Source organism: Nomia melanderi, chromosome 7 (genome assembly GCF_051020985.1).
Source record: "Nomia melanderi isolate GNS246 chromosome 7, iyNomMela1, whole genome shotgun sequence".
NCBI classification, from domain to species: Eukaryota; Metazoa; Arthropoda; class Insecta; order Hymenoptera; family Halictidae; genus Nomia; species Nomia melanderi.
This window is the reverse complement of record NC_135005.1, coordinates 2,363,602-2,391,022: the sequence shown is the minus strand read 5'-3', so window position 1 is coordinate 2,391,022 and position 27,421 is coordinate 2,363,602. Positions and strand designations below refer to the sequence as shown.

General features: G+C 32.0%; 3 protein-coding genes across 11 annotated transcripts; 1 reads left to right on the top strand and 2 right to left on the bottom strand.

The window, feature by feature from the left end:
• Positions 1-43: 43 nt before the first annotated feature.
• wnd (Mitogen-activated protein kinase kinase kinase 13 wallenda) lies at positions 44-14,079 on the bottom strand. Of its 6 annotated transcripts, none has more exons than XM_076368987.1 (12): positions 13,696-14,078; positions 9,812-9,978; positions 6,667-6,941; positions 6,405-6,591; positions 6,139-6,330; positions 5,395-5,821; positions 5,087-5,313; positions 4,171-4,495; positions 3,662-4,065; positions 3,365-3,583; positions 3,048-3,243; positions 44-2,974 (listed from the first exon to the last, which is right to left on the bottom strand). In XM_076368987.1, the coding sequence occupies exons 2-12, from the start codon at positions 9,949-9,951 to the stop codon at positions 2,933-2,935; spliced, it is 2,634 nt and encodes an 877-aa protein (XP_076225102.1). In that variant the 5' UTR covers positions 9,952-9,978; positions 13,696-14,078; the 3' UTR covers positions 44-2,932. The 6 variants fall into 6 exon arrangements, with proteins under 6 accessions (XP_076225102.1, XP_076225101.1, XP_076225106.1 ...); XM_076368986.1 differs by having other exon boundaries at positions 44-2,858; XM_076368991.1 differs by lacking the exon at positions 9,812-9,978 and having other exon boundaries at positions 44-2,858.
• Positions 14,080-16,083: 2,004 nt separating this feature from the next.
• Positions 16,084-20,194, bottom strand: LOC116424136 (tubulin delta chain). 2 transcript variants are annotated; one of them, XM_031970127.2, is made up of 2 exons: positions 17,749-20,194; positions 16,084-17,605 (listed from the first exon to the last, which is right to left on the bottom strand). In XM_031970127.2, exon 2 carries the CDS (start codon positions 17,571-17,573, stop codon positions 16,320-16,322), a length of 1,254 nt encoding a protein of 417 aa, XP_031825987.1. In that variant the 5' UTR covers positions 17,574-17,605; positions 17,749-20,194; the 3' UTR covers positions 16,084-16,319. The 2 variants fall into 2 exon arrangements, with proteins under 2 accessions (XP_031825987.1, XP_031825986.1); XM_031970126.2 differs by having other exon boundaries at positions 16,084-20,194.
• On the top strand, positions 20,182-27,280 carry LOC116424135 (peptidoglycan-recognition protein LE). 3 transcript variants are annotated; one of them, XM_031970124.2, is made up of 5 exons: positions 20,182-21,018; positions 23,447-24,026; positions 25,598-25,693; positions 25,829-25,984; positions 26,076-27,280. In XM_031970124.2, the coding sequence occupies exons 2-5, from the start codon at positions 23,456-23,458 to the stop codon at positions 26,594-26,596; spliced, it is 1,344 nt and encodes a 447-aa protein (XP_031825984.2). In that variant the 5' UTR covers positions 20,182-21,018; positions 23,447-23,455; the 3' UTR covers positions 26,597-27,280. The 3 variants fall into 3 exon arrangements, with proteins under 3 accessions (XP_031825984.2, XP_031825983.2, XP_031825985.2); XM_031970123.2 differs by lacking the exon at positions 20,182-21,018 and adding an exon at positions 21,173-21,321; XM_031970125.2 differs by lacking the exons at positions 20,182-21,018; positions 25,598-25,693 and adding an exon at positions 21,173-21,321.
• Positions 27,281-27,421: the final 141 nt, after the last annotated feature.

Sequence of the window (27,421 nt, the reverse complement as noted above, 5' to 3'; positions counted from 1 at the left end):
CAATTTATAATATGGTATTAGGTTTGTAATAAAACGAAATAAATTAGTTATTGTAAATCAACTTTATTGTTTATAACACAAACTTTGTGTACTGCTTCTATTATTAAGAATAATAGAACTAGTCAGTTTAGCTGCCACTGCACAAGAAGGAACAATTTATGCATCTACTCGCATAAATATAATCGATACAATATGTATGATTATTAGAAAGTACATCTCTGTATGTCTTACTAATTACTTCGTCCACATGAGCACATCAAAATGTTATACTGAATCTTATTTACTATTTTCTTAAGTTTACGTTGTATTGTCTATATTTACAATGTATAGTAATTGTCATTAAGGCAATTTGAGTTTCAAAGCAGGTACAATAGATGGATGCAGAACAGTATTTTGGACAATTGAGTTGATAATATCGTCTGGTTATGCATACGTAACTGCAATACTTAATTGTCATTAATTTGAAAGAATGAGTATGACTTTTGTGTACAGTCCAATACTATTGTTGAGTTTCAGTTTGAAACTCAGACAACCTGTACTGCCTTCACTATGTTTATGATACAACTTATACTAATTTTATTGTAAACATAGTCACTGAATTAGATTCCCTTTCATTTGTTAATTGAAAAGTGAAATAAAATATATTACATGCAGTATTTTACGTACATCAATAGTAAGTTACCGGTAAAAATGTAATTTTAGTGCATCAAAAATATTTCACAACATTATTCTGGTAAAGTAGTATTAAAGTAATTTTCAAGTTATTCGTATTTCAATTTTTTTTCATTAATTACAGTATCAGAGTTGAACAAAAATATTTTATTGACAATTTTCTGATTCCAATTGTGTGATTCTATTATATTGCACATTAACACTTCATTATTTTTTAATCCTTTTTCTTTTAATACTTTAACAGTCATTGTTTGCTGACTCTATGCAAATTGCCACAGGCACTTACGTTGTAAAATTTATTTAGTAATTGTCATTCCGTTATTTATTATCTAAATTATTTTTAAGTATTTATTTTTCGGATGAAATATTTATTCTTTTACGACTTCATTGTATTTATATACAATACTTTCTTGTAAACTATCGTACTATCATACGAGTTTACTATTCGCTATAATCGGTCTCTACACTATGGTAGATTCTATATATATATATACATTCAAATGAATGCAATTATCATTAATACGTTCCATGCCATGTGGAGCGACTGCCCCCATGCTAAATATTCCGTTTAGACCAATTGGAATTTTCATTGGAAAACGAAGAAATTTTTTAAATCTGTTGCACAGTCATGTACCGATATCATCAATACTGTGTATATTGCATTAATTGTATCGTGATACGTATACCCCCACGCGGCGTGGCAGTCAATTTTTTGTGGTAACAATTACCACTTCATTAAAATTAGTGTTTTTTTTAGTACAGTGTGTTTCTAAAGTAAAATAAAACGGAAAATGTACTGTATGTATATACTTATTTGAGTATCACTGATTTACATATTTTACCTTTAAAAATTGTTTCAAAATGTTTCTTTGTTTTTTAGATTTGCTAAAAAATAATTATATAATTTTTACTCTTTATAATTAGACATGGCATTACACAATACGACTCGTCTGGTAGAGGAAACATTCAATTATGTATCTGCTAAAATAATTTTGTAAAAATTAAATGTACTGCTTTGTTATCTAATTCATCTTCAACTATGCACCCCTTTCTCGATAATTATGTTGTTTGTATTATTACAAAAATTGTAAGGCATACATCAGAAGCAAAATTATTAATTGGTAATAGCGTAGGACGTATATGTTTCGCGTGGCCATGGAGTGGAAAGTAACCAAAAATTGGCTTGGCATGGAACGCGTTAATTGACTTCCCATTCATTAAAAATATCAATTAAGATTTAATTGAATTTTTTTAATCAATGCAAAACAAATGCAATATTTGATAGAAATTAATTCGTATCTAGCTGCAAATGATGCATCTACTAAAAGGAACTATAAAAAATAAGAAATAATGGAATGAATATTTTATGTATCAATGAATTGTCTTTCCTTTTGTATGAAAAGTAAGTATGAGGTGAATATATTTACACATAATACTATATATCATCATGTTATAAAACATATTCTTGTAAACTTTCAACCTCACTGAAAATATTATCGATCTATGCTACATTCTTTTCTTTTAGAAAAATTATCGCTTGAAATATCTATTTCATTAGAATATAGAATTAATTTTATCATAAACAATAATAGAAAGTTTGTTTTCATTTTATTAATCTACTAACTTTGCATGATGAAAAACTGAAGGTATAACTTCTAAATGTGACTAAAAAATATTTGACTTATTTTCAATTAACGTACCAAGTTTTTAGAATATTGATACAATATTGTAGCGGCACACGGTTTAGAGTCCGTTAGGTCGAACGAAATACTTGCAGATGTTAAAGTGAAAGCTAAAAACTTTCTTTAATTTCTGCGAGTAAAAAGATTATACCAAATTACTTCATGACGCGCGCAGGATGGACCAAGTGTGTTTTTTCTGCAATAACGCTCGCCAGCCATGTACCGCTATGGGACTAGACAGCCCGCGGTCAGCGTGGCCGAGGAAAGTCCCGAAAATTACGCAAGCACCACCATGTCAATAAGCCAGCGGCAAGAGAGTTTTCCTCCCGCCAAAATAAGGCGGGTCGAGAAGTGAAAACTCCATCCTTGAGTCTTTTGGAAAAGGTAACGCCTTTCCAAAGACATAATAAAAATGCGCTGCAGAATCCGTCGAGTTCACTCCTGTGTAAACCGCGCATGAGCATCAGCCGTGTCCGTGACATCAAGTTCTATCTTCTTGTAAGCCTGAGTGTACCGTTTCCATAGAATAAAAACTTTAGTAAAAAAAACTGACCACTTATTCTTTGTAACCTAACGCGTTACATACTCGATGTATCAGAAACGTCATCTATTTCTTTACTCTAAATTAAAAAAAAAAAAAATAAATCATATCACGTCTCGTACACTTGAAAATAATAAAGTATTCTAACTTACCTTATGAGAATAATGAATATTACGAAATGCTCTTTGCACATCGGGATTACTCTCTAATGTGGATGACTGACTGGACGGAGGGTGGGAATATTCAGAAGTATTTTCTTCATCAGAAGCTAATACTCCCTCTATTCGTACTGTGGCATGTTTAAATCTTCTTAATCTACATCCAGGACCAATTGGTCGTCTCGCAATACTATAAAATATGTTTAAATTATAAATGTAACATAATCTGATTGTAAATATGTACATAATACTGTGTTATGTTTTAGAATGTATGTATAATAATTTTATGTACGTTTGTGTAGACTATGTACCTTCTTCGTCTAAGAGAGTAATTATACGTGTAACTTGGATCTTCTCCTTCTTCATCTGACCAACTTTCTTCACAATTATCATCTTCACGATCACGCAACGTATCTATACTTTCAGTACAAGGCCGCGTTCTAATTTCAGACTGTTCTTGTTGTATATTAGTACCGTTAATAATAATTCCACAGAAATGTCCAGACAATTTCAATGAGTCCTCTTTACCTCTGGAATTATTTATAAATTATTGTGTATAATTGTTACTATTAATTAGTAGATATACAAAGCATTTAAGAATATCTTACCTATGAGATATTATCACATCGTCACAATTTCCATTATCTATAGGCGAAATAAGGCGATTGGCATTAATAATTTCACTAACTTTTCGGCCAAGTGTTTCAAGATTATCGTCATCGCTACAATCTTTTAAACGTTCATTTCCATTTACATGATTTTCATTCGAAGGTTCAGGGCTGGAACATGGACTAGATTGTATTCTGTAATGAGCCTCAGACAGAATTGAGTTCCCATTTAAGCACTCCGGTACTTGTTTATTTAATGATTGTTTATTTATGCTATTTACAGAAAGCTTTTCTGTTGTCGATACTGTTGTTGTATTTGTAATAGGATTGAAATCTGTTTCACTGATATCCATTATATCTGTTTGTGTTTGACTGTCTATAAAACGCGCACATACTTCAGTACTCTGAAAATGAATCAGTAGAAAACATTGTGTAAATATTTACTAGTGTTATTATGTAAATATTGAATTTATCAAAATTTCATATATACTTTCTTTACAAATACGTACTTTTCTTTCGCGATGAGGACTCGATCTCGGGCTAGAACTTACACCACATCCAGATCCTACTCTACGATGCCTGTATTTACGTTGTTTAAAACTACTATTCGGAGCTAAAATCGTTTCTGGTTGATTAGATTCATTTAACTGTGTATATATAGTTGCTTTCACAGGGCTTTGGGGACAGTCTGTAGGTGATGGTGGAGTTGTTGGCGTAGATGATGTTGAAAATTGCGTTGTCGGGTTACGTCTACGGTGAAGTCTTTCTTGAGCTTTCAAAAGAGGATGTACAAGACGCTTTTTACATTGTTTATAACCATTCTGTTGTTCTCGTCTAAAAAATATGAAATAGAACCAATATACGCTTACTGATAAAAAAATTAGGGCCACCCATAGTTTTCAACATTTCTCGCGGTAATCGTGAAAGTAGTATGCCAAAACATAATTTAATAGTAACTTTTATTAATTACTAAGGTATTTACATTTATATTAAATAAATAAATAAATATTACTAATTTGTATTTCCCCCCGTTGATTTTATTATTGCATTTACCCTTTCCGGCATACTAAGTATGAATTTGATAATCATGCCTTTGATTTTGGAATAGTTTTGTTAAATTTCAATCATTTTTGTTTTTAAATCTGCCACTGTAGTAGTATTATTTCAGATTTTTCAGTAATATTCTCAAAGTTTTCAGTGAATTCTAGACATTTTCAATGAGGCATAATATGCATATTATTATTGTGGAAATATGTAATATACATATACATACTTAAGTAGTTAATAAAAAGTAATACTTATTACATTTTGGCCTTTTTCTTCCACGATTACTGCCAGAAAACTAAGGTTGGTTCTAACTTTTTAATCAGGGAATGTACTATTTACTGTATTCCTAAATTCATTAGATATTAGTCAACTACTTACTTGATTACGTCTCGTTCGCGCTGTTCTAATTGCAACAAAACAGCACTCAATTCTAAATACAAATTATTAGTTCGTTCTAGTTTACGTTCATAGTGTTCCCGAATATCTTGAGCATGCCTGAGTTCATCCTCGCGTCGTCGAATTAGATCAGCTTCAAATCTTGGACTGCTACAACTGTTCGTTTGCATTTGTTTCATGTGATCCCTGATTTCTTTTTTCCATGATTGCTGTAACCAAAGTAATTTACTGTATTAAGTTACTGTCATCTTGGACGATTGTTTTTTTATTCAAGATTATCATTACTGTACCTGCGTTTTGAAATAATCATCATGTTTTGTACATAGCACTTCAACTGCTGCAATACCAAGATGAATTTCAATATGTTTAAAGGAAGGTCTATTGCGCGGCTTTGCAGCCCAACATTGCTTTACCAGTAACCTGTAACCCTCTGGACAACTCGCCGGTATTGGCAAATGAAGAGAATTGTTGCCAACACCCCAAATAATTGCAGACGAGTCTACATCTTTGTAAGGTATTTCTCCACTTAATAATTCCCATAATACAACACCATATGACCAAATATCCACTTTTTCAGAACAGGGCTCGTTCCTGATAATTTCTGGTGCCATCCAAGCAACAGTACCAGCAAAACTCATTCTTGTACTAATTTCATTCCATTCTCTGCTAGTTCCAAAATCACTAATTTTTACAACTTCTCCTTGTCCAATTAATACACTGAAAAATAGATAATATTATAACATTTATATTATTTTGATATATTTAGTTAAACATCATGGTTAGCACTATGTTTACGGAACGCGTCAATTTGACGTATATTGAATTTTATAAACATTATTTGGTAAATATTTATATAAATTTTAATCGATATACTTGCACAAATATGTATCTTAATTGTCTATTCTTAAATTACTAATTTCCAAGATCCAAATAAACGAACATCAACTTTTGTAAGAACAGTAGAATAAATTGTACAATAAATGTCTGTAAACGTAGTATTAATAAATTACTATAAATTCATTAAAAAATCATACTTGGGACTTTTGAGGTCTCTATGTATAATTTTGTGTGCATGAAGATAGGCCATTCCAGCTGCTATCTGTTTAGACCAAGACACTAATCTAGGGGGTGGAACAGGCTCCCCCGCTCTGAGAAGGTCATATAGTGGTCCATATGGACAAAATTCCATTATTATGCAATAACATGGTGCTTGCGTACATACTCCTCTAAAAATAGATAACAATATTTTGTGGTATTGCACTACATATTTTTCTACGGCCGAAAATAAATAAAAACTTACTTGAACTGAACAATATTTGGATGATTAAGTTTTCGTAAATGTTTTATATCAGTCTCACGTGGTTCACGTACTTTTTTTACAGCTACAATTTCTTTATTTAATTTTCCACTAAATACTGCCCCCTGCGCTCCAGATCCTAGCCACTGAAGTTCGCTAATCGATTCAAATGGTATTTCCCAATCATCCGCTGAAATAATTTTCTTTTAATGCACAGCGATACTTAACGAATACATATTAAATGGATAAAGAAATATATATCTACTTTGATGTCCTTTAATTTTCTCATTTACAGCTGCTTTCGAAAGCATACTCCAAACTGGACGCATACATCCTAATATGCCTTCGACCCAACTTGTTCTTTGTGCATCTAGAGTTCCAGAACCTGGAGAACATTTTGTTGCAGTTTCACTGGAATTTGTATTGCTTTCAGAATTGGTATGGCTATTATTAGGTAATTGAGCTTCACGTGGGTCAGTGACTATTGGACCTCCCGCAATTGCACTCAGCTGACCCAATTCTTCTTGAATACATAACATGCTAAAATAATTAATTAATAATATTATTAATACGAAATAATAACTCAGTAGTAATTAATAACATTACTGATACGAAATACAGTTTATTTATTTAACCAAAATATTAGAATTTCATTATTAAGACCAATAGTTTCATCAAAATTATCTGTATTTCGTATTATTCATAAACAGACAAAATACACAGAATATTATATAGATGAATGAAACTGTTTTGATTCATATTTAAGACTTACTGCACGACCTTGATCGAGATTTTAAAGGTCGCACGTGATTACGATTGAGTAAAAAGTGACAAAGAAAGTACCATGAATTAGTATAAGTTTATTTTATGTGCTTGTGCTTTGTAATCAGTGAAGTACATGTACTCCTCTTGCTGCATCTCTCGATATGTAGCGAGCGTTGCACGTCACGTATGTACCATGTGAGCAGTTATACGTGCATATAATATTTATTATCGAATTAAAAAGTACTATACACAACTCAACTATATTTTTGTTTACATATCTTCTCGTAACACCAAATAAACTTTGCTTTTTTATTGATAACATCAATGAGAAATTATTAAATCGTGATAAAAGTGCATATTTTTTTATTTATTTATTTTATAATTGTGGAAATAAATGAATAAAAAAATTCGTGCGTTATCAAATAATTTGATAAAACATTATACAGAAATATACCTTATGAAGTGTGATTAAGATGCTTACTATATTAATCATAATAGATATTTATTTAATGTATACATATGTTTCTCAACATAAAAAAAAATTAAAAAATCACAATTGATGCATAATTTCATAAATTCACCAGTGAAGTTCAAGAATTGATTGCCAATTATTGATTTAACTGATATGCGGGGGAAGCGAAAGTGAAGACTTCAAGGGCTTTTCATCCGTTTAAAGTTGCACAACTACAATGACGGGTACGCGCACTAATGTAAATAAAAAGTAAAAATTATGTACTACGATTTTCAATTTAAAATACTACATGATTTTCGCGATGTTTACTTTGAATATTTCTTTAAAAATATTCATGTAAGTTTAAATTAATAGTTAAACAATAGTCCTATGAATATAAAACATACATGCAATATGCATTGGCAAAGTAGACTCGCATAATAAGAAACAACGGTAGAATAAATTTGAAAAGTATTAAGGGAGATTAAAAAATTAGCGTGAAATAAATTATTGTACTCATTTGAAGTTTAGTCTTATCAAGACGCATGTAGTCAGCTGATGGTACAATCACGTCATTATGTTCGTAGCCAAGATACTTTCCTTGGGTGTATCGATTGCTCTAAGAACATAATGATTATATATTCTGTTAATACTAAAGATTTTCTAAATACTATAGTGAATTTTAAGCCCGAAATCAAAATTTCTTAGATTAAAAATTTATAAAATTTTAAGCACACGTTCTGTTCAGAAGAACAGTTTGCACTCACGTCATATACAATGACGCTAAAATTTACTATACATACTACATCGAAAAAGATAAGACAATTTTTGTAAAATCGATATAAATTAAAATAATAATAATCTTCAAAAGAATTGACATGTAAAATTTAATTGCTAGCGCGATCTTTTTACGTGAATACACCTGTCAAACATGGAATCAATTCTAATCAATTGTAAATGTGAATCATATGACGAGTTATGTTTCGCGTAAAATGATCTGGTAATAACATGAATTGCCGTTGGTATGGGTATCAGCAAGTGTACATTACTTCGAAATATATCGTGTAATATTCGCTATATAATTCATTGAGAATATTTTGTATTTATTAAGAGCGTTTAAACCGCGTGGTAATACGTGTTTGTTAAAGCTAAACTGGAGAAACGGATGTCAGTACAAGAACAAAGGGATCGCGTTTCAACGCTGTATCGCAAGATATCTGATTAATCCGATAATTTGCGTATATAATTTTAAGCGTGAACGCGTTAATGTGAGGGACAAAATCGGAACCGTCAACGATGGTGCCGTTATCGGAAGCGCATTCCGACGACTTGGCCTTCGAGCTCACCTCTTCGTACCGACGTTGTTTAGAACGGCCACATCGTCGTTCTGCGTCTTCCTAAGGAAAAACCGTGTAAAAACCATCGTACCGCGCGTAGCATATGGATACAGCACCCTTGTCTTATTCGTTGACGGAAAGTGTCACAAAATCATGCCACCGATTGAACGTTTGAGAGGCAAGCAAGAAGTAAGTACGGAGAAAACTACACACGATACACGTGAACACGAGACATATCGTAAACTGACAAGTTCGCCGATAGAGGGACGCATTTACCGTTTGCTTCTTCAATATGACATACGCGTGACGATCAAGTGTAATTTATCGTTTACAGTGACTACTGTATATAGACTGATCATGTTATATATCAGGTTGTTTTCGCAGTCTATTTTACGCAATCTTTTTGTATAGTATAAACATGGTTGATTAGGATTTTTATCAGAATTTGTATTACGGATCATAATTATTTTCCATTCTTTTTATTTCGTCAGTTTTAAGCGATTTGTCTCAAACAAATGTGACAGACAGATTAAACGTACGCATGCGCGATTTTAACGCGCGTACTCTCTTGTAGAGAGAAGCGGTATATTTCAAATATGTAAACACACTATCTTAAAACTGTAATGAGTTCAAATAAAAGTGAATGTTATTATTTTACAAGAAAAGTAAGTTTCCCGTAATTACGAAGATATGTATTTTTCTTAGTCCTTAAAATACAAGTGCCTGTTCTGTACTGAGTTTTATTATCAATACAATACAACGGCTTTAGATTATATAAGCTGTTTAGAAATTCTGCTACAGTAGTAAAAGAAGCGCTATTAATATCATTCTAAATTATTTAATTATATTGTTCTTACCTATTAGTAAATATGTGTGTTTCCGGGTGGGATGGCGATAAAACTACTTGATTTACAGCTGTCGACGCATCTGTTTCCTGAGACTCAAATTTGTACATCTCAGGCTGAGATATTGTCTCAGTTTCAGCAGGGGTGCGCATTCTTATATATTTTTCCGTATTCAAGTACTAAAACAAGATTTTCATATGTTCATAGATCTTGAAGAATTTTATTGTGTATTTATATAAAAATATGATCTGATTTAATTTAACTTCATATCTGGAAGATAATCTGAAGTACCATTGAAATACTTTTATTGGACAAATACACTAAAATTTTCAATTTTTATCCAATTTAACCCCTGTTTTAGAGTACTGACCAAGACATGTTGCAAATATTTTAAATTAAATGTATTATTTATCTTTCGTTTAAAAATACTAAATTTTTACATCGAGCGTACAGCTACAATAAATGTATGATTATTTTTTCTTTTAGAAATTATTATTACATAATCATAAAATATATTACGAGGTAAGGAACTGAAGTATAATTACATGTGTATATGTCTAAATTATATATTCAAACAGAAGTAGTGCTGAAAAGTGAGCATAATGATCCGAAATATAAAGAAATCCAATTGGCCGTGAAAATTATAAGGATACCTGTTATGGATGCGTTACAAAGGGTTAAGCAACGGATGAAAAGATGAAGCGTCGAATAAGAACCTTTGGCATAACATGGGGAAGTTGGGTTCAATGGAATGCCGATCTAGTAAGAGGCGTGGTATGTGGCCGTCACATACCAAACTTAACCGTTGTTTTATTTTTCCCGCGAATTCCTTACATCGTACTAGACCCTGTTATTTGCATTTTTTGATACCAATCTAATAGAACATCTTATAATTCGAAAAAAATATACGACATCCGAGCAAGATTTTAAAAGACTGGCTTAATGATAAGAATAACAAATTTTTCATTTGTCGCGACCAAAATTTCTGTACTAATGAAACTAATGATCTACAACAACTTTTTGATTGGTTAATTAAAAATAATTTTTTGTAAATCACTTTCGGTGTATATGTAAATGGGATAAGTTAATTAAGAATCGAACCAGATATGTAACTATGCACCGGTTTAAACGCAGCACCCTTTCGCGCCACGAAGAAAAAAAAAAAGAATATGGAGTTTTGTACAGTGAGTCACGGGTAGGCGTGCCTTGGATTAATCCCAGGCACCTGTGCCGAAGACTAGGTAGTTCTAGTATACGCCCAACAACCCCCGAAACCTTGTAAATCACGTACCACTTGGTTCCCATTAAAAACAAAGCGTACAAATTCATTTTTAATATCCATGCAGGTTGAAATTATTTTTCAGTCATACAAATATATATATACACACATATTTATGTATTATGCAATATTATCTATAAATGCACATAACAGCGAGCTCATTTTTGTTTATCTTCCCATTGATAATGACGAATGGTGCTACTTGAACAGAAATTTTATTATCGGTTACTGGTAACAGACGTGACATGGGATGCATTAGATACTAGTTATAATAAAATGTTCATGATTTACTGTGTTCAATGTAGGTGCAATTTGTTATTTGAGAGGGTAACTTTCTGCAGCCAAAAAAGTACTTAAATAATTCACCCAAGTTAACAAATCGATGTTCCGAGAGAATAAACACCACGTTGCACCCTTTAGTTCTTGGGTCAACTTACTCCCGAGGGTGAAGTTGGGGAAGAACGAATCGTAATGAGGGTGTGTTCATTATCTCCGACAATTTTTTCGCTTTACTAACCACCGTTTGTGCTATTGTAGTGAAAATAAATACATATATTGTTAGGCATCAAGTTTCTAACATTAGTTAAATGGCAAGTTTTAAAAATCAAGATAAATCGAATTAACGATCGGTGACTAACGCGAAACAAATTTAATAAAGCTAAAAGAATATGTTGCATCATTCTGAACCCTTAAAATGTTTTCAACGTATACCTATATATATAGGTATACGTTGAAAACATATATATATATATATCTGTGTGGCTTCCTTGAACTTGGAATAACGTCCCACGATATAGTCTAAAAATATGTGTTAATGTATAACTATGATCAGGATTAAAATATACGCAATAATGCTGCGAAATAATTAAACAAATAAAAACTTTTCTGTTTATTTAAAGAAATATATGTGACATTTATATTCGCCGCGCATTGTCTTATTTTTATTAAAATATATCCCCTCCGATATTGCCGCTTGAATATTCAAAATGCGATCTGCAAAACTAAATAAACGAATAGCACGAACTAAGATGACAAAACCATTTATAATATTTTTAAAATAAAATGTTGCTATTTTTTACAGGAATAAAACCATATCGTCCTTTTATAGATGAAATATAAAATAATAATTATTATTGTCTTTATTTAATCCATTTGCATGTGTATTTTATTCATTATGTAAATTCAGACCTTTCTTTGAAACAAATATTTATATGGTTCGTTAAATATTTTGCCAAAGTTATCACAATGTGTTCTGTTTTACTACACTACCTGGCATTGAAATCACCCGATAAATTCAGTGATCGCAATGCTGTCCATGGTGTCGAAGTAATCGGCATATACTTTGATCTACTACTAGTTATGCATGAGATTAGAATTAATTATAAAAAAATAATTCTATTATGTCTGACCATTCTGTTTGAGAATATAATAAGGAAGTTGAAATTCAATATAATTTGTACGTTTGAAGGCACATAATACGATAATAGAAATGTAATAACTTTAAAGTTAACAATATGAGTGATCAAACACTAAGTTTTATACATATTTACTAACAAAATTGAAAATATTTAATGTTATTGCTTTATATTGTTGAATTTCTTCATTTACCAGTGCTCAATTTCAATACTTTACTGGTCTTAAATATTTTATAGTTAATCGACAAAAAAATAAGGTTAGAAATTCGAAAGATTATTGTATTCATTAATTCAGTCAAGTATAATAAAACATTTAAAAATGGAGTTTTACAATAAAGAGAGTCAACTGTAAATATTTTTTTCTTGCTCACTTAATGCTGTATAAAATATTATTTCATATATGTAGTAAGTAATCTACTTTATTTTAAATTGTGTGTATAACTTTGAAAATAAAGTATCTCATTTGTAAAGAATGGTACTTTATTGTAAAGATACTGAAAGTAATAGAATTTTATTTTAAAGACTTTGTTATGTTACTTTTATGTGCATTTAGAGGAAATTTAAACAATGATTATTCTTACTTGAACTAATTACGAAGTTACTTTGCCAAAATCAGAAACTTTGTATTATAATACTACTTCTTTCACCAGTTTATTTTCACTGCCCAGAAATATTTTTAAAATACACATTTCACATGTAAAATGAAAACACTTCGACTTATACTTCAAATCACTGAAATAAGAATATTTTATTTGTCGGAATCTCATTTCGCGTTTAAGATATTTTTCTCCTAAATTTTACCCAGCTCTGAACGCATCCGTGGCAGGCATAAACCGAGTAGGGTTCAAAGTGCCGACAGTTCGGCTCGAACGACGGTTCAAATCCGTGTAACGCTGCAAGAGAATAGCATAAAACGTGTGCTACGATGACGGACGCAACGAGATCCGTACTCAAAGCAGAACGATCGGGAACGAGCTTTCACTTTCCTCGAGCGGCTTGCACAAGCGGGACACTACCGTGCTCAGAGCTCACGACATTTGGTATGAAAAACTCGTCGGAGCATGAAGCGTCGAAAATGTTTGGAAAAGGTACAGGAACAGTCTTAAACGAGGGCTCTCTCGATGTTTAGAAACGGGGAATAGGAAGTGAGCGAGAGAGACGCTTTATTGATTAAGCTCACCCGCTGCAACCCTTCTTCTTACCTGCAGAAGAAATTTTGGCCGTGAGGGACGGCGACAGCAACAGCGATTTCCTACGAAGTATCCATAAAGTTGGAACTGACGCCATGCATTCGTGAAATCCTCGGAGCTGCTGGATCTCTGACACTGTAAAGCGCACGAGAGTCCTCGACTCTCTCAGAGAAATTATCCTTGTCTTGCACGGCACAATAATCATACAGACGATTATGCACGTATTGCACTGTCTCGAACGTGACACTCGTATGTATATGTCCGAGTTGTAGGCGAGCTCAAGGAGCCGCGAATATCTTCCTGTTGACAGTCATAAAAGCAACCCCGCGGCACCCCGACGCACGACGCGTCTAGCGGACACTAAACAAAATGGCGCGTACTATCGTCCGCGGCGTCGACACCAGAGTGCGCCCTTCTTTTGCGTGAATACGTGTATGTGTGTAAAACACTGGATTCGTGTTACACAGCAGAGGGGGACAAAGTAGTGTGGAACAGGTCCGTCTATTCAAACCACGCCTCTTGGTATTCGAGTCGCGCACTCGAATACTATTGTACATTCTGCTGTGTGTGTATGCACATATTATACAGGTTTACAGGGACGCTCTGTTTTCGGCAGATGCATATGAAAATTCGATACCTTGATTCTTGCAATTTCCAACATCTTTTACCACAAGAATCTTACTTACATAATTGTATAATGTAATTAGATAATATGTGTAGTGTAATTATGTGCTCATATAGTATCTTAACACAATTTCACAGTAGTTAAACATATATTAATTTTCCTGGTTTTAAGTGACGACCCTGTACACGTTAGATGGCGCCACTACTTTACATGCAACTTCCTTCAACCCCGTAGTGTGGAAAATCGCCAACACAGAGAGCTATTACATCTTCGTTTTATCAAAGAGTACAACGTATCTTATGAATTCTGTATGAACTTTGTATACCTTGAAACATACATAATTAATTGATATATCTTTTCACTGTTTTCTTTTGGACTACACGCATTACTATTGGATTCACAGGATCAGCGGTGGGGTACAGTTAATCTTAAAAGAGCTCAATAGTTAGGATATGCAGTGGGGGCGATGAAGGGGCAGCAAACGAGTTCTTGACAATCGCGGCTGTACCTGTAACGCTTGACCGATGCTAGAGAACGGTGTAGACAGTGCATCTGTCGTTGTTTATATAGTATTCCCCACACTGACAGTTCTTTCCTTTTTCTCTACCTTTATATAACGCATCTAAAACTTTGACCTTGAGTCGTCTTGTACGGTTATAGCAGGGCGTTTTATTAGAAACTTCAAAACATTATCAAGTCTTAGAATTTGCTTTCACTTTTAATGCTTTGCAACAAATTTTTTATAAACCATAAACACTATCAATACTATATATAGCATAATATATTATGTAAGATTGGTAAATATTCCTTGCAATTCAACGTGTGACAATACCAATGATAAATATAAAAAAAAATATTAAATCTAATAGAATGTAATCTTAGACTTAAGTAAATATTATATAATGTGAAGGGTCGCTTGAGAAATCTATTCTTTCTATCCTTTCCGAATGAGAATAGGAGGGGAGTAAAGATGACCGCCAATTCTAGGAACCGTTTTCGTTATTTCTTGGAAACGGCCAGAACTTTTTCGTTCTGCGTTTATGTCCGACAGATTCGACTATTTCTCCGCACAGGCGCAGAAGTCTGTTATAAGGGAGAATTTCTTATAGCGTGCATACATGATACTTTATGTTGATATTGGAATTGTAGCTTAATATTTTTTACCATTAGAGGATAAAAAATATAGAATAAAATTATATTGGGAGATTATTATCAATTAAAATAGATTGATCAGAAGTTCAATCATGCGTTCTTGATTTTTTAAATTGTTTGTAATGTACATAAAATATGATGAAATGTTGAAATATTTTGTTTACATTTCTGGTTGAATGTCTATTTAATATGTTTACAATTGGATTTATATTTTTTAATTACAGCAAATTTGATTAAGTGTGACGTGAAGATGAGTCTAATATAAATAAGTAACTCTCCCCTGTTGCAGAAGAAACGTGTATTGCCAGTGCAGTCGACCATTCTATTCCATTCTCCCTAAGTTAATTAGGAGCCACCCCTCAAATTATTTTCTTGTTTTGTTTATTTTTCTGTGTATTCGTAGTCAGTATTTTCGTATACTTTCTTTGTCTTCACTACATTTTCTATCATATACATTTGTCGCAATTTTGTCGATTTTCTAGTGACGTCAGAACCACCCTCTTAATCATATTCTCCAGATGAAATTTTTAATGAACTTTCAATTCATAATTGGAATTTCTCATTTGTGAGGCTGAATGTTTCAATTACTTTAATGTGGAATGATTAAAAATTTATACACTCTATTAAATATTTACAAATTTTATTAACGTAACCTTACTAATTGAAGTATTGTAAATAATTGTACATTGTTATAGCTATATGTGCATAATATATTGTAAACGCAATGGACATAAACATTTCAGTAAAAATAAACATTTTACTGAATTGTAGATTATTTATTTAAAAAATTAATATAAATTTTAATTGATCTACGCATAACATAAAAATAAAATCATTGTACAATATTTTCATTATTTTTCTATTTCAGGTCCTTGTACTCTTTTACAACATTTTCAATAACTGCAAATGCTTGTAAAAAATCATCTTCTTCTAAACCAAATCGTTTGTATTGATGTAAATATGCAGCATGAATATAAGATTTCCAAGCCTTACTTAAAATTGTATCTATAGGGCAGGAAATTTGGGAATTATTAGTAAGCAGAGCAAGAAACTTGTCATGATTTAAAAATTTTTGTTCTTGGTGCAAATGGGTAAAACAATCGGTTGTATTCCAGTTTGTATACAAACATTTATCTTTAAATTCATTGGTTACAGTGAAATTATCATCAGTCATGGTACCACGTGTTATGAGGATATTTGATACTGAACATGTATATACATGATGCATAGTTGTACCTAATGAACTAGAAGGCAGTTTTAATTCAACATCAGTCAATTTAGAATTTGAATTTGGTATTCGAAGTGTCTGTTTTAGGTGGTGTATATATGAACTCCAATTACAAATAGGTTCATATTTTAAAGATGCATTAGATACATGCGGAGTGCTTTTAATTGTTGCCAATTTATAAGAAGGATGTGATGCTATCTGAGACACTAATGAAGTTACATTATATTTTGTATTATTTATTGGTTGAAAGATAGCCAATAACTTTTCTGAAATAATTTCATTCATGTCATTCAAATTTGTCTTAAATTTGTTTAGTAAATTCTTACATATATCATGTATTTGTTCATTCTCAATTATTATATTCATATCACTTTGGTTATAAAGTTTTGCCAATGTAAACAATGTATTATAGTTTTGAGTGCATACTTCACCAAATGAAAATGGTAATACTGTTGTGGTAATAATTGATTTTGTTCTGTATTCGTCACGTAATAATTGTGTAATGAAACTTCCAATTCCAGATCCTGTACCTCCTGATGAACTTAAAAGTAAAAGAAATCCATCAAAACGATCTATTTTTTCTAATTCTTGCCTTATAGAATTAAATATTTCGTTTTTTAACTCATTTCCTTTTATCATATAACCATATGCCCAATTATTGGCACATCCTCCTCCAGACTGACAAATTACATTTTTTGTCAAATACATCCACGGTGTTGTCTTATCGTTACAAATCTTTTTTATCACTTTTTGTTCTGTATCCACAAGCATTGCTCTTGCTAAATGTTTACCTTCTTTAGATATGCCACTAAACCATTTAGTAAATGTATCTTCTGAATATTGATAATTAGCATTATAAGATACAGCTGTATTTACACAGTCCATGTCTGATGATATCTTTGAGAATAATGCATGGCCTAATTGATTTCCACATTGTCCAAATTGTAAAGTAAACATTTTTGAATTGTAAATTAATTTATCTTATAAGTAGAGTAATGTATCAATATAATATTGAGTTTTATTTGTAAATATGGTAAACAATATATACACTCATTATTACCTTTAACAATTTTTAATATTTACTTAAATCACTTGTAACTGTGTCAAATTGTTTTATATTTGAAGGTTCGAAAAATTGTAAATATCATATCAACAGATTGAAAACACAGTTTATCCATACATTATTTCAAGAAAGTTAATCTTTCTATGCTTTTATAAACTATTTATAGTAACTGCTTTCGTAAAAATATGAATTTCATACACATTTACAAACGAAGTATGGAATAGATCATTCACCTTACAGAGTTTTGTGTTCCACAGGATCTATAGTACCGACATCATAAAAAAATCTGCTTTTTACTCGAATTAATATTTCATATTGTGGTTAATGAAAATCTTTGCTGATTTTCAAATGAATATATATAATTCTCCCAATGTAACTGTTAAATATAACTAAATGTGTAATCGTCTTCTGACTTCATCTCTTTTATGGTGTAGAGGATATTAAAACCAAAGGCTTTTTAAACTTGTCGGTATTAAATATACAGTGAAACAAAAACTTCTCACCTATGGAGATATGACCAGTGAAAGGTAATATCACTAAGTAGTTCAGCAAACTGCCGCAAGGTATCGTGATTACAATATACGATAAAATTGTTAAAAATAGCAATTTTTTCAATTATTTATTGAAACATTTTCGTATGATGTTGTAGGAATATGGTATCATTAAATTGCGAAAAATTTGTACGTACAAATGAATAATACGTTGATACATTGTACTATACTTGTTTGTATCAATTTATTCTTAATTTTACTTTTTTCAAACAAACTTTTTCAATTAAAAATTCAGTAATTGTAATTACAATTATAATTGTAGTTTATATGATATTATCTTACTACGAATATTAAGTTTTAAGTGAATACTAATTTTTTATGTATTAACTATTTTGTTTTAATACATTTCACTCGTAATATTATTTTGCTAGAGAAATTTTCCACCAAAACTAAAAGAACACGTAAAATTTGTTCTATTCGTGTATAAAAAGATTGAGTTTTAACAAGCTTTGTATAACATGTGTTATATCTGCTGCTGATTCATAAAGGTTACAACACATATAGAGCATAAAGAAAAAATACTCTTTAAAAACTGGTAATCTGAGGCTGAATCGCGTGATCATATATAGAAACAAATACAAATGTTTTTAAACTTTTATACTACAAATATATATATATATCACATTCTCTATACGTTCAAAAATTTATGCCATAGAATATATTTTTCATTATAACATTAACTTCTGATCATTGGCGCCCGTAATGCAATAAAGACCCGTATTATTCACGCAAGATAAGCTTTGAAACAGTATAATTGTAAACCAGTAATATGACTTGGCTGGTAAAAATGTGCAAAAACAACTTTCATAATTAATTTGCTTTTACTTCGAATATAAAGTAATGTATATTATAGTAATATTACAGAATACCTAGAAACATATTATACTTCACCGAATTTCGCTGGCAATAAATAAACTAAATTATGAAAAATTCAAACATTGAGTATACTTTTCCGTGGCGATTATTCATTTCCTGGAAATTCTTCACAGGATGCAATGTTTCTCCGCTACTTATGTATGCATACATGCGCATACATCACGTCAACAGATAATTCTCAACAAAACATAAATACTTCTTATTAATTCGCGCCTTCTCTTCTATCACGAAGTTTATTACAAGTTTCTAATTGATTAGTTGCTACTATAAAAATTCAAATCTGATATGGTCCTGTTTCTTTACCTGAAGATATCGCGACTAGCTATTATGTGTTTCGTTCTAAAATTGATTATTATGTTCACGCGCGCGTTAAATTTGTATTATTTTTAATATGCGCTTCGAACAATAACTTAAAACCGTTCGAATATTTCGGGTTGGTGCAAATGATTCTACTAGCTAATTTGAAAATCACTTTAATAACTAAAATTTGTAGGATACAGTGTACGTTTACTTACCGAGCGACTGTTTTGTATTCTGTTAAGAAGTTAAATTTTGACAGACTATATCTTCAGGTTAATGAAAGGTACGGTGGCGGAGGTTGCTTGTCGACGGTCGCATGCAATACAAATTTGCTACAGCTACAGAAGACAACGCTTCGAGTATTTCCAAGTTTAGGAAATCTCCCCTGCTTTATATCTGCTGTTTTTTAATTTTTTACAGTGTATACAGAAAATACGTATATCTATGTTGTTACGACGTAACAATTATGAAGATACGAATTAGGGGAATCTAATGGTAACGTAATGGGTCATCAACGAATGCACTTCAATTAGCGTTGCATACAAGGATTCCCAGGAAATTAATAATCGATCTGCACCACAAGTAACAATTGGCGGCACACGGCAAAATTAATCCAGCGACTGTGTGTTCATGTCTCGGGCAGAATTTCCAGTTGCAGGCAAAGAAAAAATGATGCAGAGTGGGGTTGTATGAGACTCCACAGCTCGGTTGTCGTTGCGAAGGCAGTCTGTTACCGCGACGAACCGCGTATAGATAATATTGTCGCGATCCGATCCCGTCGACGGTTTTGTTCCCATTGATCATAACCCGGGCCTCTTTTATCATTGCAGCTTGTTCACAGTAAAAAAAAGCTGACGGCGATTTCCTGCGGGGCGTGAACTTTTCACCAGTTAAAGAGTTTCACTTTTAATTGACTTTAGTGACGTATCTCCACTGAGTCTCGAACATTTCCTCCTCCATCGAAGTATCGGCGACAGTCACTACGTCCTTCGTGAAACTCATCGCACGTCATCGAGCAGTGACGTAAATTGTGAAACGACGATACACGACGTGCCAATGGAAGAAACTGTCGCCAAGTTCACGAATCAATTGTAAAAGTACATGAAACCATTGTTTGTATACTTCATTTTTGAACTTTTAAGTGTTAAAAATCCTCCTCGGATTTTTTTAATATCGAAGACAGATATCAAGAGTCTGGTCCAATCAGAGAGACTTCGGCTGCGCTTACGACCTTCGGGATGCGTGTGGCGTCACCGGCAGTGGTGTCCGCAACAGTGCCGTAAAATTGTGATGAGATCGTTAGTGTATCTCGTGACTAAATAGTAATTATTTGTAAAATCAATTTACCGTCCATAAGATCCTGGAATGGTATGTGCAGTCAGTTTGGTAATTGTGATATTTTGTAAAAATTCGTTGAGAATTTTGCATTCGAGCTGCGGCGAACAACTCTCGTCCGAGGAGATGCCATGTTGTCGTAGATTGATGGTGATCGAACGTTGACAAAGTGACTACAGAGGATAGAAGTGATGATTTGTGCGAGGTAATTTGTTTTTTATTATACTGTAAGAATTGTTGATATATTAGACAGCAATAACGTTTTCTTTTCATCGTTGGTACAATATTTTTCTTCTATCATCGTCATCATCATCTTTACTAACAGTCGCATATTCATCTGTGATATATTCTATGTAATATTCCAGTCATTTGGTGCGCGACGGTAACTTTGGTTTCTTTCCGTTGTGAAATATTCAGTTTCACATAATTGCGTAAATTTCGTGGTATACGATGAACTTTAGCCTCTGAAAGTGCGATTAATAAGCTACACGATGCTCCAAATAAAATGGTAGGATCATCTTTACTGAAAATAATTGTAATCTATTTTATCTTAGTAATGACGGGCTGTGATAGTGCGAGCTTTTGTCAGAATTTTAGTATACGTATCAATAGAGTAACCTTGATGTACGACTGAATTCTTTAAACATTTAAGTTATCATGATTTTTCGAATTTTCGAATTTTCAATTGACCGACAGCTTTAATCAACCTGTTAATGTTGTGACCCGTTACACAGACTCATCCGAAGTCTGTAACTTTCTAAACGAATACTTCGGCTTAAGCGGCATTAACGAATTCTTGGAATGTCTTCGACAAATCAGTTAGCGAAGTAACTGTTTTTAACCGTTATTTTCGGATTTGTAAGAGTAACAATTACAATTACACATAATTTTTTATATAGAAATTTTAATATAGATAAAGGAATAATACTTGCATATGTGTGATAAATGATAACAACTATAGAACCACAAGAAAAATATATTTTAAATGTATAATAAAGATTACGTGTAAATTTATTCTATATTTTTCTGTTAGTATTGCCCGACTCGATAACTCTATTCATCAATAAATTTGGATAAATTCAGTACATTTTACGAAAAAATTGTTGCTTGTTGATGCAGTTGAGTCACTTACATGCTGTATGCAAAATATACGAGACGATACGCGCGATGGCCTAGAATTATCAAGTATGCACTATACTTAATACAAACAAGTGTATAGTTTATTAAATGTTAACAGGAAGCACTGACCTATTGGGGCAGAATATTTTATCTTAATATAAAGTTTGATCAAATTCATCTGGGCCGCTGAATATATCATCGCGTATAGGCAACGCGGACCCGTGTTATAATTTTGAAATGTTTTTCTAAACAGATAATAGCAGTTTTGAGTGTCCCTAAGTCATAATTCATGCACGAACAGAAAATTCATACAGAAAGTTATATAATATATTCAATCCATTTCAAATATTACTTTATCTTTTTTTAAATTCTACAGAAGTCAGCGACAAAGTGTACTTTACTGAAACTTAATTGTACACTTTGTACTTTTTCATTGTATTATCTAAATATACCTAAAATTATCAGTTAATAGAGAATATTTGTAAAGTTTTGTTCTTAAACTTTAACTTTTGTAAACAAAAAATTAGTGTTAATTAGATATACACACCAAATAAATCACATAGAAACAAATGCGTACTATGCATGATTAATTGAAATGATGATACGCAGCACACTGTCAATAAACAACTATTATTGAAATGAAAATTCGTCATTGGGAATTCCTGATGCGAAAGTAAGTTGATACAGGCCACAAAACTTATGATCAGTTTATTTCGAAAATAAGATCACCGTGAAGTCATTTTTAATAGTTAAATTTATTTCTGGAACGAATTGACATGTTAATGAGATCCTATACAATTTCGGCAATCAGAAAATTACGTTTAGATACTTAACAGACTGACTTTTAAAATCGTTATTTTATTGGAACTGGTGTTTCTGAATATCAGTTTCGGTGATATGATAAGTTTCACTCAACATCTGGCAGCACACACGCAAAAGCCTGGTTTGTGCTGTGATGAGCCACCGTAAATCCAATTTGTTCATTTAATAAAAAGAATTAACTGGTGGATCCATAGCTTAACTTCCGCCATTATTATGAGTTTAATTCGTGGTAAATACCTGTTACAGACCAAACATGAAAAAAATGAGTCTGCGGTATGCACTTTGGTCCGAGTGGGTGACATTAATTTGAAATATTTTGATCGGTTAATTAAACAAATAAAAAATGAGAAAGAAAAGAATACAAACTATGACTATTTTGTTATCTCAAAATTCATTCTTTTTATACAATTCATTCATTCTCGTTTATTCATTCTTTCCAAAGTAGTATCCTTTTAATTTCACTATTGTATAACTTCTGTCTTTTCCTTTCATCTTCTGGTGTTCTGCAACCGTTGATTACATATAATTCAACAAAACTTTCAAATTACTATTACAGTTTACGGTTACAGTTTTGAAAACCTTAACAACAACAAACGTACAACGTTAAACAACGAACATTTCAAATTTTTATTTAGTTCATTAATTAAAAGTTAACATGATTTTAACCGAGCACAAAATATTTCTTCGCACAGTGCACGGGCATGGTGACATTGGTGCAGCAACATCAGCAATCAGCGCCAGAAGAGAACCGGTATCAAAAGGACCAAGATCAGGCTAGCTGTAATATCGTTATTGAGTGTGATGAAGCTGAAGATTGTAACGACGAGATCGTGCAGTCCCCGAAAGATATTACAGCTGTTATCCCCAGAGCCAGTAGTCTCGCAAGTTCTTCCACCCAATGCAGTGAGATAGAAAACTACGATGAAGAAGAAGAAGAGACGGATACAGACGAGGGTGACTGGATACCCGATTTATCGGTACCGGCAGTGCTCCAGCACCACCAGCAAGTGACCACTGCGGATGGTAATTTGGTGCTTCCCAACGCTGACACATCGAACTTTGGTGATGTTCGCGTGAAGAACTCGACTAACGTGCACCTTGGTAATAAAACGTTTTACAAAGGTCCGGTGACAATAAAACAGTTTGTTTATACAAATCCGATTCCGGTGCAAGAAAACGAATTTGTTACAAGAGATACTAATCGCGTCTCAAAATGCGATACTTTCGATTCAACGAATGCAACTGGCATTACGCCCACTTTTTCTCAAAAAGGTAATTATTATTATTACTTAAGGAGAGTATAGTTCCATTAATATGTAAGAATACATTTTCTTTGTGCGTAGACTAGGTGTCACGACTATACATGTGAAAATTATATCTCGCAGCGCAATAATGAATGCTATCAACTTTTTGATGGATTAGTTCAATAAATAATAGATAATTAGGTGTCTTACTAGGTCAGAAAACTAAGATCCAAATAATGATAAAGGTGCTTTTAAGTTGAATTTTGGAGCCTGTCACAAAAAGACTTTCCGAGAATTCGTCAAGGCAAGTTTGTTGACGGACTAGAAACCGTTATCCGTTTTATCGAACGAGTAAAACTCCGAGCTGGTGTACTGTTATCGGAACTTTTACCGCGTGAAAAGAAAAATTCGGTTGCATGTTTATTTACTCTTTGCTTCTGTCACATTTACCTTGACTAATGTATAGATATTACACTTATGAATTGTATCTTTATTCTACTTTATTAGAAAAATTCTACAATTTCGAATTTTAAACTAATTTGGTCTTAATCTAGATTTAGATCTAAATGATAAAAGAATATATTCTACAAGAAATAAAAATAAAAATTTACGTAATATATTATTAATAATAAAGGTAATTAATTTTATTTTACAAAAAAGCATACATTTATATATACATTGTAAAGAAAAAAGAAAACATGAGATAAAATATTTAAATATTTAATTTTGGGACTGAATTATGTATATTTATTACATATTTATTTATTTATTTCTTATGCCTATATTTCATATTTTTCCAATTCATTTAATGTCACGAATATTAATTCTAATATGCATTTTATTAAAGCCAATCGCAGTGCGATCATATCTAAAACTTGCAAAACATGTGATTTGATACGCACGAAAATCCAAGGTGATTAAGTATAAATCAATACTGCAGATCTTATCAATCGTATTTTAGCGTGTCGTAGAGTTTTAGTTGAAAGGTTTTATCGGATTTGGTTATTGTCGGAACGGTAAACGTAGAAGATTTGAATTAATTGAACCTTTTTTTATCGAATCCATGAGCCTCTGCAATAACTGAATTTTTATCTTTGGATAAATATTCGATGAAGTAGATAAGTCTTCAGAGGAAGTAATGATAGCTAACATCCTGTTTTAAAATCTCTGTGACGATGATTGATAAAGTAATTATGTGACATATTTAGTATTTCACCGTAACAGATCAAGACAAATAGACGTTGCAGAAAACTCAAAAAGAATTTTTCTGTCGTTTGCTTTTTCTCATTTTACAAGTTCTATAATTTTTTATAAAATAACACAATGGTTAACGAGTCAGATTTTTGTGTTAGTTGTCTTCATGTCAGAATAAACCGTACGTATTTTACAATAATTATAATTCTATTTAATACACAAACACGCTAATAGAAATTATTTTTATTATTATTATTATTCAATTGTATAAAAAATTGATTTTATTATATAGATACTGTAACTTTGAATAATAATTACAAAGAATGACAATTTCTGCCACTTAAACATCTCTGTAAAGCTACGTGTAAATAGTTTAATTTTACGTATTTTTATTCTGACATATAGATTGGTGGAACTTTACGTGGAACGATCGTGACACAATAATCGATTTGGATGAGACAGAAGACACTCAGCAACGATATAAAAAGTGTCTGACAAAGGGTTAATATATTTTATTATTGTGAAAAATTATACAGATTACCAAAGCTTTCATAGTGAGATAGCTCTGTTTAATAACTTATTAATTCTCGTTGTTATAAGGTAATATTGCTTAGTAATTCTGTTATATTGTTTTAGTGCTAAACTGGTTATGGAGCTGGAGATGCGCAGCATTTACGTGTATGATTGCTTTAATTCTTGTAATCGTTGTGACCATTGCTTGCGTTTACTTTACACGTGATACCATTCCTCCGGAAGCCGTTATCCCGCAAGTACCAGATTCCAGACTTAATGGTAATTACGAATTTACGTTCATTTGTATTCGATAGAACAATCACTTGTTTACATTTTTCATTGTAATGATGCATTACTGTTTAAATTAAAGGTTCGATAGTGAAGAATGTACGGTTCATTGAACGAAGCGAATGGGGTGCTCAACCACCATCAGAACCACTAAAAAAAATGAAACTTCCGGTACCGTATGTGATTATCAGTCACACAGCAACCGAGTTATGTTTGTCGCAATCAGAGTGTACGTTTCACGTACGGTTCGCGCAAACATTTCATATCGAGTCTCGGAAATGGTCAGACATCGCCTACAACTTTTTGGTTGGCGGTGATGGATATGCATACGTCGGTAGAAGCTGGGATTACATGGGTGCTCACTCTTTTGGTTTCAATAATATCAGCATAGGTATTTCTTTCATCGGTACATTCAACTCCGTTATTCCGAACGCAAGCCAACTACACGCTGCTCAACAACTCATAAAAGTGGGTGTAGAGGCTGGCAAAATCGCGCCAAATTATAAATTATTGGGACACCGACAAATTTCTGCGACATTAAGTCCGGGTGATGCTTTGTACAAAGTCATTCAGACATGGCCTCATTGGTCTCCTTCACCATGAACAACTTTTCTCTTCCATTTTGTGATATATTCTTGAATCAATGTATTTCATGTTTATCTAATCACTTTTATTCGTTGCAAGTTTCATCTGAGCCTTATACAATCTTTAAAATCTACATGAACAAATGCAATACTTACCGTTCACGCTTTTTTTTATGTAATACCTGACATAATTTGCTTAATGATTGAAACGATGAAATTACTTATTGGAATGTAGATATTTGATACTATAATTTAAAATAGAAAAAGAATATTAATAAAATTGCGATCTAATTAGATACAAGGATCTCTTTTGTAGGTTAGACGATACACGTCACGTAAGAATTTCATGTTCTCCATAACAAATGTGATATATGAATCTTGTTATAAGATATTCATAGTTACTGTACCTTACAATGTGTAAAATATAATAATTTTATGTATATATATATACATATATATATATATATGTAATATATATATATATATATTATTCAAGAAATATTAAAAATAATATTGTATATAGCGTGGAAACAAAAAGAATATGAAATACAAAATAATGTACAATTTAAATTGTTTAATAGAATACATACTACGTTATGAATTTTCTTAATTATATTATGTATGATAAGGATGTAAATATTTTGTATGAAAATTAAATTATGTAGTGATATCTTTTATACATTAAATACACGATAATAAGATGTGCAACATTACGAAAAATATCTTTATATTTTCTGTCTAACCTGAGTAGATGGCGCTGTGTCTTCCAATCACAAATCATTAAGTCTTGTTTACAATCTTTGCTTATTTTCATTCAGAAGTATTGCGGAACACAAATAACCTC